Source organism: Poecilia reticulata, linkage group LG17 (assembly GCF_000633615.1).
Source record: "Poecilia reticulata strain Guanapo linkage group LG17, Guppy_female_1.0+MT, whole genome shotgun sequence".
Classification (NCBI taxonomy): Eukaryota; Metazoa; Chordata; class Actinopteri; order Cyprinodontiformes; family Poeciliidae; genus Poecilia; species Poecilia reticulata.
This window is the reverse complement of record NC_024347.1, coordinates 16,897,358-16,909,900: the sequence shown is the minus strand read 5'-3', so window position 1 is coordinate 16,909,900 and position 12,543 is coordinate 16,897,358. Positions and strand designations below refer to the sequence as shown.

Here is a 12,543-nt window from a genome sequence, read left to right as displayed (position 1 = left end):
TATATATGTATATGTATCCTTGGCACCCCTTTGCATGACGCTCTAGAGCTGCTGCACTGTGCAACTATCTGCTGGATGGGAGGGACAAACACCGAGACTATCCACTATTATGCTAGTGCATAGATAAATCAGCCTGTTGAGTTTATAATACTCAAAATTTGTTTTGGTTCCACAGGCATTATGGGGCAAGTTTTCCTGTCCTCTGTTCTTAACTGTCAGCCGGCTGGCCCTGTAGCACTCGTTCATGTACTATAAGTCTATTCCATGGCCATGCGCAGAGATCTGCTGGTTGAACACAGAAAAACGGCCTTGAATTACAATGTCCTATTCCTTTTCTAGGAACTTATCTAAGCTATGCCATAAAGAGGGCGTTCCGTTATGAAGTAATTTCCTTAACCTTACATGTGTGTATATATATATGCATGCGTGCTTATGTGCATGCGAGCAGCAAAAAGAGACAGAGGAAAAACACAGAATCATTTATCTGTAGCACAAGGGTAAGTAAAAACACATAATAGTGATACAATCAAATAGAAAAGTGTTAGAAGTGTTAGTAATGCAATAAAACAATGAGAACAGCATTGCAGCTGCAAGATAAAGTATTTGGGTTGACATGTACTAAAAGCCAGCTCATAAAAGTCAGTATTAGAGAATGATTTTAAATTAAATCATGTAAATAACTGGATATTGATGTAGCAAAGGAAAAACTGGGGTTATATCCTCTGTTGATTAGACTTATATTTAGCATATTAATAAGCTTTTTCTTGGACAAACAATATAGATAATTTTGGAGTTCATCTCAGCTTCTACTGTCAGCCTACCCTGGTTAAAACCTTCCCCTTTGTATTTCATTTTGCTACATACAGAGGGTCTGGTCTCACAGTAGTTGAGAAACAATTGTTTCCTGTGTTGAGGTTTTAAATTTGACCCAGTTGCTAACTTTTGCCTGTGATGTTTGTAACAAGCCAGCTTGTCATTAAGAAGCTTACCGGAAATTGCTGGTGCTGTAAAAAAAACATCCTCGAGATAAGTGCCGACCCGAATGAGATGGCTATTAATGTTAATTCAATATTTGTAAGCATACTCAACACAAACTGAATGGTTTCATTCACTTCCTCCATTGCCTTTGCTAAAGCTACAGGCAGACTACAATTCAAATACAATGCAGAAAGTTCACAAATTGTTCCGTTCGCTGATTGACCTGGTCAAAAATCGTCCAGAGATAATTCAAGAAAAGGTGAGAAAGTCAAGATTGTGCTGGAGGTGACAATTTCTTTGCAGCGGAGTTACACAGGAAGGCAATGGCCAGGTTACTGTCAACCGTACTTGACAACTTTGTATTGCTGTCAGTGAAGTTTAAATTTTAATTGTTTGTTTTTTGTTTTACAGGTTCCTCTGCAGTGACTGATGTATTTGTGAAAACTGGAGATGATCTAATTCTTAATCTCACAGAAGCTGAAAGTCCACAAAATTCTCGTCTCTGGTTATGGCAATTTACAGGTGAAGCCATGGTAAAGTTTTCATCTGATTCTCAACCAGACGTTCTGAAGAATTACATTCAACGAATTGAAGTTCTTGACAAAAAATACAGTGTTAAATTAAAGAATCTGCAGAAGTCACACAATGGTATTTATACTGCAAAGGTCATATTACCTACGGAAAAAATACTAATTGAATACAACATTACAGTTAAAGGTAAGTTTTTTTTAAAATATACGTTTCTGACCTGTATATGTTATGTAGCGGAATAATTAGTTACATTTTTGCAAATGGCTAAAAAAGTTAAAACTCCATCACATGGAGCCAACAAAATAACGTTGTCAGACCTCTCTGCTTGGGTTTAGGCCCTTTATTTGTGAAATCCATATTCATAAACACTACAAGCTAAAACAAGGTGTTGTAGGAATAATGTTGCTCTTTGAGTTACATTTTCTGTTGGATTTTGGCTTCTCTTTATCAGTTTCTTTTTTATAATGTTATAAAAACTTATCAAGTTGACTTTGTCCCTTAGATCCAGTGTCTCCTGTTAATCTCACAATTATCCCCATACCTGGCACCACCTCCTCCTGTATTCTCACACTGATCTGCAGTGCAGACAACTTTTCCATTAACGTCACTCTAAGATGTGAGAATCAAACTTGTAACCTGGAGGAAAGAGAGAAAACAGAGGTCACCAAATCTGGTTCTACTCTTCATATCTATGAAAAGAATGCATCAATTGTCTGTAGACATGTAAACCAGGTCAGCCAGATCGAAGAAAAGATGACTCAAAATCGCTGCCCCCAACCCACTGGTAAGACTTTATGACTAAATAAAGAACGTTTTGGTTTTAACCCAGTTGTAAAACTGATAAAATGTTTTTTTCATAATTTATTTGAAGTGAATCAATATTCTTGTAATGCTGTAATAATTTAATTAGAAAATATTATTTTTAAAGCTGCATATTTATTAATGACAAAAATATATTTCAAATTAGTGTAGGAGGGAAAATAGGAGTAATGAAAATGTAAAATGTTTTGGAAATGTTTTATGTTGAAAGATTATGTTTTACTGTGACAGGTTCACCCAGACGGGGGGGGGGGGGGGGATTGAGAAGAAGTTCGGTGATGGCTAGTTGAGAAGCTTAAAAAAAAAGAAATTAAATGTTCGACACTGAGAAAGAGCTCAATTGTGTCTGTGGATTATTCTACCAAGGAGAATCACAGTATCTGGACACCCACGAATCTTACACTAGGGACTGAAATGCAACATATTATTTAATCTGTCTTTTACAGCTATGCTTTTCTTCTGACATACAGTTGTACATTCAGTGACCAACTTAACATCTCTTTCAGTCTTTGTTTCAGAAACCAGAAAACAGTACTGGTATATCGCATTTGCCATTGCACTCCTAATAGCCTTTATAGTTATTGTCACAGCATGTAAAAACTGCAAGAAAGGTAAGTTCAGGTTTGCATTAGTTTTAGGTTTGCAACCACAATCAGAGTATCCTATAATGCAGTGCCTTGGAAAAGGCACTATAAGTCTTTCACAAAGACTTATAGTACTTTGTGAAAAATATCTCTGCAATATTTTTCACAAAGTAGTGTATAGTAGTAGGGGAAGGACAAGGCAATTTTCTTTCTGTTGACATCACAACTTTTTGTTGTCCACAATTATGGCTGCTGGGTCTATGTGGAGGATGTTTATGTCAAAATTAATTTTCCTGATATAGTGCAATTTTGACAAACATATGAATATGCAAAACAGCCCCAGATGAACAGATAAATAAACACTAAAAGCATAGTGGCGGCAAAATCTTGCTGTTTTTAGAGTTTTGTCCAGCAAAGACATGGAAATGTGCCAGAGTTTAACCTTGCAACACGAAAACAACCATACATATACCGTATAATTGGTAGCTCTGTGTGTATGTGACATACACACAGAGCTACAATCAGTTGGTTTATTTTAAGTCTTATTCATGTTTTAGAATGGCCTAATTAAGGTACAAATATAAGCCAAAATGAGAATCTGCAGTAAAACTTCAAAATTGGTGTTAATACATATACCTTTGCCCAAAAACAAATATATGGTACACTTTCCAGATTTTTATCTGTAAAAAAATAATGCTATGTTGTTTTCCTTCTGCCACACACTTACTTAAAACTCTAGGCTTTTTATCACACATCACAAAACCTTTGTTATGTGGTAAAATGTATTTTGCGAGGCACTATATACTTTATATGTGGATTTACTGTAAGTCAGCTCTTAAGAATTATGTACCACTGGTGTACAATTGCAACAGCAGAGTTAAGGAATAACTACGCAATTCATCATTTTCAATATAAGATCAGATTTCCCATTAGTTACTTTTTTGCAGTCTTTTATATAAGTATTCATTTTACAAACCCTTATAACTGTACAATTTGTATTCTTAGCATAAGGATGTGAAAAGAATGAGGTAATAAAAATGAAATTTAGACATAATGCATAATAGTTCTCGATATAGATAAATAAAGCCAGAAAAAATGTCAGTATCTAAAGCAAAAACAAATCACTGAGTATTTCTTTATGTCTGTCCAGGAGGTGACAAAGAAAATATTGACAACACAATATATGCTATTCCTGTGGTAAGTGATGGCATTGCTCCCCTCCGTTCTTAAAAATATATATTTTAATAAATTAAGAGCCAAGATTCAATCAAAGGGATCTGAAAATGTCAGAAAATGTTTTTGTAACTAAAAACATGAGTTGCATGTTTTGCCCTCAAGTTCTTTTAACATCAGGCTCAAAGTCTGTATGCATTTTAAGCTTATAGTGGTATATACAGCTTTGCTTCCTTTCCATGCTAATGGCACAACCCATAGATATTGCCCTCTGGCACACCAACAGTTAAGGATTGATGTAAAGGTTAAGGGATGTGATGATTTGTTTAAATTCACACTGAAGAAAACATTTTTCAGAACATTTTCCAGGAATTTATTCACTGATTCTGTTTGTTTACCAGATGAAAAATCAAACTGAAACATTGAATGAAACAGCTGAAGATGAAGCTCGTTCCCCAACCACCACCTACAGCACAGTGGGACCTCATTTAAGTAAAGAATGCAAGAAAACAGCTAAAGATGAAGCTCGTTCCCCAACCACCACCTACAGCACAGTGGGACCTCATTTAAGTAAAGATAGCAAGAAAACAGCTAAAGATGAAGCTCGTTCCCCAACCACCACCTACAGCACAGTTAGACCTTCTACTAGAGGCAATGACCAACCAGAGAGTGTGTATTCACAGATACAAAAGGCTTTCTAAAAGACTGAACAGATGAATTTGAAAAAAAAAAGGGAAGATCTGTGTGAAATTCAGTACTGATGTGGTGAGATTGACATTTCTGTCATGTGAGACGTGAGACTTTAAGATCACATGAGCTCAAAGTTTTAAAAATATATTATTTAAAAACTTAAATGTTTGCGCAAATTCGCTGGATAGTGCTTTGAGCAGAATAACCATATAATTTGCCAGCTAATATTAGCTTTCGGAGCTGGTCCATGAGAAGGCAACTGGAACAAATGATTCTGTGAAAAATGGTAATAAATGTGCATGTTTAAAAAAGGGGAGGAAAAAATGCCCCACACTTTTCTGCTCATTTTATTTCAAAGGAGGAGAAGAAGTAGGGAAAAAGACAGGAGGAAAACAAAAAGATGAGAAAAGATTGTTGTTTGCCTTTCACATTAGTGTTGTGTAAAATTCTACTAAATCAAGTAGGGATGTTTATTCATAGTATGATGTATTCCTGTATATAAACGTTTATATGCATGTTTTTTGACTGCCTCTTCTTACGATTATTCATATAGTCATTGTATTTAAATTTTTAGAACTGTACAGTATTATTTTCTTATCTTTTAACTTTGCCCTTACTGCACAGCCTCTCTTTATATATGCATGTATGTAAATTGGCTAACTGATTATATGCTTTTATGTGGATAAAATCAAACTTCCCCTAACTTGATGCTGTGATACCTGAAATAAAAATAAAATAACTAAATAAGGATATTTATTTTCTATTTGTTAATTTTTCCATTATCTGGTTCTTTTATGTAGATATCAGTCATATAAACCCATTGAAAACACTGGATTTGTAATAGACTGAAGATTTTATTTTAGCTCTAGTGGGCTTTATTTGTTAGTTAATTGACAGGAAAGTGGGTAATGAGAGACGGGGAAGACATGCAGCAAAGGTCGCCAAGGCCGAATCGAACCTGCAACAGCTGCGTCGAGGACCAAGGTCTCCATATGTGGGTTGTGCTTACCCTCTGTGCCATCACAGCACACCCTGATTCTGCATTTTCTATAGGCAAATGGTGAGCAACAAATCAGCAAATCTATTAACTTTTTCTTTAATGCCCGTAACTTTAATTAAACTTTGCATGAACAAGTGAAGAATCTGATCCAATTATCAGAAACTAAATCTGCTTATCAGGTCTTGACAACAAATGTCATTTTGAAAAGATGTTTCACCCTGAAAAGGGGTTAAGTATTTTTTTTCAAATCCATGTCTCTGTGTCTGCTCCTCTTTGTGTGCTCTCATTTTTTCTCCTACTTCGTATAGCCACTATTTTGTGGATGTTTTAGATACTGTGGAATTACTACTGACTCAGTATTAGATTAGGATCTGATAATATTCTGATAATCTTCATTGTTTATTCAGATTTAGTTTTACTAAATAACAAAACCTGTTGCTTTTTAACCTTTTATCCCGCTACAACATATATGCTTTATCTATCTGTATGTCTGTCTCTGTCTGTCTGTCTACAGCTCTGGAAAAAATTAAGAGACCACTACAATGAACTCCTTTGAAAAAAAAAAATATATATGCAATACGTTCTTTTTAATTCTAACTCTCAGAGTGTGCTGTGCATATCAGATAAACTGTGTGTTTCAGAAGCTCACAGCACTAAGAAACATCTCTGAACCACTTCCTCATTGTGTCTCTGTATGTGAGAAGGGCCTTGATGGTAAACTGCTTTTGTAGCCACAAGCAAGTAGACTTTCTCACACTCAAACGGAAATTCTAACAATAGTCATTTACATCCAGTTTAATACAGAAGCACCCAGTGAAATTATTTTCTTGTTGATAAATTATCTCACTATAATTAATGTAATATTAAACATTTCATATTAAGAAGTGCCTGCTAATTGAAAGCCCAGAATCTCCTGGCTAGATGCCAGAATGGCTATTGTTGCTCAAAAACCACCATTGGCAACATATGTATGCAGAATATCACTTCTGAATCTGCTGTCTTGAAATTTTAAGCAAGAGAAATTTGCACAGGCAGTCTAAAACTGGACAATAACAAAAATCCTCTGGTTTGTAGACCGATGTGGTGTTCTTCCTGTTCACAAAGGGAGACTGTAGAGTGTGCTCCAACTATACAGGAAGCATTCAACCTTGGATTCAGGAAGAGCATGTGGTTTTGTCCTGTTCGTGGAACCAGCTCTGCAGTCGCAGCAGGTCCTGAGGTCCTAATGTATACATTGAACCAGATGGCATGTTGTACATGTCATCTGCAGAAACATAGGTGTCACTTTTTAAAGGGGTCACCTGTAAAAGCGAGATCTTTTAGAGGTGACCCTCTTCAAAAAAGTAGCAAACACAAAAGGTACTGTAAGTTATTTTAAAAGAATAAAAATATTACTTTGTCTCTGTTACATCATCCCAAACTAATTTTGTTTTTGAATGTGGTTCATTTTCTAAATAAATAAACAAGCTAAATTAACCTGTTGAATAATTTTATAGTAGCTAGTTGACAAAGCATCAGATGTAGATCAACCAAAACATCTTTCACATTGGTACAACCTAATTTCTATGTGAATGCAGTCATTTCTCAGTTTTTTGTTGTTTTTATTGCCACATCGTTTTCTCCACTGGTATCATCAATGTTTCCACACAGTCTATGAAATTTCTCTATAATAGTGGAAAGCTTTAGTAGGATAGCTTTCAATCTTGCTGTGGAGGAGGAAGCTCTGTTAACATAGGAACTAGGGGGTTGGGAGTTGTGTCCCTCCCAATATTGGAGACAGGCGCATTTGTCCCAAACAAGTATTTCATGCATTTGTATGGAAGTCCATTACCGCCATGAAAGAAAAAAAAAAGACCAACAGGAAGTCATAATTTTGACTTTGAAAGTCATAATTTCAACGTTGAAAGTCATAATTATGAGATTGAAAGTCATAATTTCGACATTCAAAGTCATAATTTCGACTTTCAGTCGTTATTTCGACTTTCAAAGTCATAATCATGAGATTTAAAGTCATAATTTCGAGATTCAAAGTCATAATTTCGACTGTCAAAGTCATAATTTCGACTTTCAAAGTCAAAATTATGACTTTGAATCTCATAATAATGACTTTGAAAGTCGAAATTATGACTTCCTGTGGTCTTTTATTTTTTCTTTCATGGCGGAAATGGGCTTCCATACATTTGCGAAAAATATTTGATTTTGAAATCTTCGACTGGCGTGCTTTTATTTTGAAGGCACAACAGTGCCTTCAACACAGCACTTCCACCCTTCTCCCTGTAACCCCACCCCCTCTGAACAGCTCAAAGTGCTTGAGAGGAAGGAGACAGTAGCCGGAGTTAGAAATTCCTTATGAATGAGGTAAAATGGTTTGTCGGGAATGTTGCCTTGAATATTGCTTTTTTATAAAATCTTGAGTTTATTTTCATAGGAACCAAATATTTTGGGTTAAGTAATTTTAATTCTGGAAGTCACACATCCAATATTTTACTGCTAACTTTGTCTAAAAGTTAGCTACTCTAGCCACAATGTTTTGTTATTTCATCACAAAGAGACTGAAACAGCAGCAAAAAAAAAGAAGTATTTTTTGTTGTTTAAAGTGTAAAGTCAGTGTGAGCAATGGCCACACAACACCCGACTATACTCATGTTAGGATCTGTTCCATTTCACCTCTGTCACTTCTCCACCAGATGGCATCAGGGAGCGCTGTTGGTGAGCTGGGCCCACTGTTGACTATCTGGATTTTGTTATTTTTATTTTTTACTTTTCAATGCTTTTCTCATTTCACCACTGTCAACCCCTGGTTAACCTAATGGTAACCATTCATAACCTAATATTTAGGTTATGAATATGTTATCAGCTGCAGCATAACCTGCCAGTACTGTTCTACACATTTTATATGGTGAAATGCTTCTCTATAATGAGCTGTCAATGGATTTTCTGTTCGGCTCTAAAATGAACCATCTTTATGTTGATGACTTGAGCCTTAGATTTCATCTCTGGAGCCATTTTATATTTAGGAGTAGCAGAGAGGAGACATAAAAAGGAGAGGACATGAGAGGTTTTAAAATAAATGAGTGAAAACTTGCGATAAAGTTGCAATAAATAGAGTTGAAAGCATATGAGATTTATAATGTATAAATCTGCAAATCAGTTGTTAAAAAACCTCATTCTTTATAAACATATCTTTTCTTAGTTCACATTCTGATACTGTGCATTACTGTAGTTTCTGTTGTAAATGGTTCATTTACAACAGGTCCATGCAAATGGTCCATGCAGGAACATCAGAGGCTTTATGCAGAGAGTCAAGATTCGAAAGAATAAGTAAATGTTATTTCTGTTTACATCGCAACTCTGGGTTGGTAATAAGCATGGGCTTTAAGAAGGAGTGGCAATTATAAAATGATTATTTAAAAAAATGACTTAGGCTGACAGTAGTTCAGGATGTAGTACATAGCTCTTCCTGTAACCAGTGGGTTGCCAGTTCAAACATCTGGTCCTTCTGTCTCAGTCCTTGTGTGCTTGGGCAAGGCACTTCTTCTACTTTGCCCATTTCTGTCACATAGTGGCTACAATGTATCTTACCACCATCAGAATGTTTATAGGTTAATGTAATGTGAAGTGCTTTGGAGTCCTCTGACTTGATAAAGCACTATTCAAGTTTAGGCCTTTTATAATTACTTCCATTTGGTTCAAGAGGAGCTTCACCTTCCTGCAGGAAAACAACCCTAAACATAGAGATACATCAAATGGTTCATTTTAAACTTAATTCATGCTTTAGAGTGTCCTAGTCAAAATTTAAACCTTAATCCAATTGAGAATCTGTGGATACTAGAAAATTAATATCCCAACATATGTTTAACCTAAAAACAAATACTTGGTACACTTTTGAGATTTTTATCTTTCAGAAAAATATATATAAAAAAACTGCATGTCATTTTCCTTTAATTGCACTGTTAAGTATTATTTTGTGATTTTAATTCTGACAAAATGTCACTAAGATACATTGAGGACTTTGGTTATGTGGCAAAATGTATAGCATAGCAAGGTGCTGTAAATTTATATGTGGATTTACTTTAATGTCAACAATATTTGCTAGTGATTTTATTTACAACAGCAGGGTTATAGAATAACTATTTAATTGATCATTTTTAGAATACCCCTTATGATGTAATTATTGATTTTTTAAAACTAAACTTATAATGTTACAATATCTATTCTGAGGATGAGGATATAAAAGCTGAATTTGGACATATTGTAGGCACAATTCAAGTTATGTAATAGACCAAAATAGTAGTCAGTACAGGTAATTAGAGCAAAATAAAATATCAATATTCAAAGCAAACCTCTGAGTATTTCTTCATATCTAACCAGCAGGTAACAATGACAACTTTGACAACACGATATATGCTCTTCCTGAGGTATGTGATGGTATTGCTCCCTTCTATACTTAAAATATATAGTTTAATAATTTATCAGCCGATATTTGGTAAAGGAATTTGAAAATGTCAGAAAAAGATTTTGTAATTTAAAGCTTGAGTCAACTGTGTAGTTATCTTTTAATTCTAAGTTCAAATTAGTTACATGTTTTAAACTAATATTTGTTTCTGTAGCTTCTGGTAAATGCCTCATTGTTGCTATTGAACCTTTTCCTAAATTAAAGGTTTCTGATTCTCATGGAACAGAATATTTTTTAGTATCTTATTAAAATCGTTTAAAATCTTTTTTTGTCTGTCACCAAGTTCTCCAAAAGGCTGCAATCCTTTACCCTAAAGATCAGCAGGTTAAATTAGGATGACGACCATCTAAACATGGAGAACGCTGACCCAGGATGATTGGAATTGTTCACTCTTTTACTTTGATTAGACAAAAAAACAACAACAAAAAACCCCAACTGGAATAAGAAATGTAAAAGTTGTGGAGTCAAAAGTGTGTTCCAATGTGAAAAACTGCAAATGAATTAGTCAGTGCAGTAACACAAACTTTGATCCCTGATTTTTTTTCATGAAGCTTTGCATCTTTTTCATACTATTTGTTACTGTAGCACAAGCCACATCTGTTCAGCTGCTCTGGTCCAGTAGCAGATAATGATGTATGTAAAAGGTTAAGGGACATAATGTTTTGTTTAAATTCACATTGAAAAAAACATTTTTTATGACTGTTTTCCAATATTTTATTCACTGATTATGTTTGTTTTCTAGAGAAAAGATCAAACTGAAACATGGAAGGAAACAGCTGAAGATGAAGGTTGTTCCCCAAACACCACCTACAGCACAGTGGGACTTTCTATGGGATCCACCAAGATTAGAGGCAATGACCAACCAGGCTATGTGTGTATTCACAGATAAAGAATGTGTGAAGTGCAGAACTGATATAGTGAGATTATGACATTTATGTTTAGGCCCCAGCACTGAACTGTGTGGTACGCCTTTAAAAATTCAGAGTAAACTTCACTCATCTGTACATACTGATGTATAAGGATGGCTTTCTTTTGTGCATTGCACTAATTATTTAATTTCATATCTTTAATACTTCTTTATCAGCAACATATTGTCCATTAACTGATTTTTTGAAAGTCAAGAAACGGTGATTCTGTATATTCCTTGTTAACCATTACATCTGATGTATTCTCAGCCACCTGCATGATGATCATTTGCAGTGAACCTGTGGTTATACTGACAGGCACTCTGTAAACAACATATAATGCATATATACCTTAACATATAAATTCTTATATATTACAGTGCATTTCCTTTCTCTGGTTAGGTTTTCAGTGTTAAACTGTGTTACTTTTCTTATGCTCTACATCAGTGGTCCTCAACCTTTTTAATACCGCGGACAGGTCAAGACTTGGAAACACACGAACCAATCCCACTTGTTGGACTTTTATCAGCTCTGTGGTCACAGAGATTTGGAGAATCGGCCAACAATTCTTAAATCTTGCCATCTAAACCAGACTTAAGACTCACAAGCTCTACTCATCTCCTCTCGACCACTGCCCAAACGCTCTCTGACTCTGGTCGCTATGGTAACATATCCCTTCAAAATAAGATACAGATGCGTGACAAAAATGAACATTTTACTTTCGTGAAAATTTTAACTCACGATAATGACTAATGGGTGCCCTGAGCTTGTTTCTCTGCAACGATACGGTTCCATCTGGGAGTGATGAGAGACGATAACACCCGAGGTGTTGCTTAGATCCACAGCCTGTTTGGTCTCTACGTGGTAAAGCAGCTTGAAGCTTCATTTCCTCATTAGCAGCTGGTCGCCGCATGAGCGGCTTGTAATGTGGGACTCACCTTCCGGGCCTTTTCCCCTTTGCAAAGAAACTTTCCAAAAACATCTGTTCTGTTTCTTACTGATTTTGTTGCTTGTGGGCTCAATGTTGGCGCGCAAGTAACCGAGAGAATCCGGTTAAAGGATTTTCAAAATGAAAGATCCTCCAGACTCATATAATACATAAAACGGAAATATTTAATTATTTCTTGCGCAACCTGGTACTGATTGGTCCACAGACCGGTGTCCGTGGACAGGTCCGTGGACCGGGGGTTGGGGACCACTGCTCTATATGTTCCTCAACTAAAAGTATATGTATGTATAATTATACTTTTGTATTCATATTCTCCCACTGACCTTAACTTGCTGTTGAGACACCTAACTAACCCCTCTGTGAGACAATAAAATACATTTTTAAAATATTCTGTTTCCATTATTCGGTTTGCATATATAGAAGTCAGCCATATAGACCCATTGAAAAAAGATTAGAAA

General features: G+C 35.5%; 1 protein-coding gene across 2 annotated transcripts in view; it reads left to right on the top strand.

The window, feature by feature from the left end:
• Positions 1–5,519, top strand: part of LOC103479506 (uncharacterized) — a 6,994-nt gene extending 1,475 nt beyond the window's left edge. Inside the window, exons 2-6 of one of the 2 annotated variants that reach the window (XM_008433980.2) lie at positions 1,390–1,695; positions 2,012–2,293; positions 2,835–2,939; positions 4,063–4,109; positions 4,487–5,519. In XM_008433980.2, coding sequence (XP_008432202.1) covers positions 1,390–1,695; positions 2,012–2,293; positions 2,835–2,939; positions 4,063–4,109; positions 4,487–4,786 — 1,040 coding nt within the window. In that variant the 3' untranslated portion in view covers positions 4,787–5,519. The remainder of the gene's footprint in view (positions 1–1,389; positions 1,696–2,011; positions 2,294–2,834; positions 2,940–4,062; positions 4,110–4,486) is intronic. The other variant, XM_008433981.2, reaches the window with a different exon arrangement.
• The last annotated feature ends 7,024 nt before the right edge of the window (positions 5,520–12,543 follow it).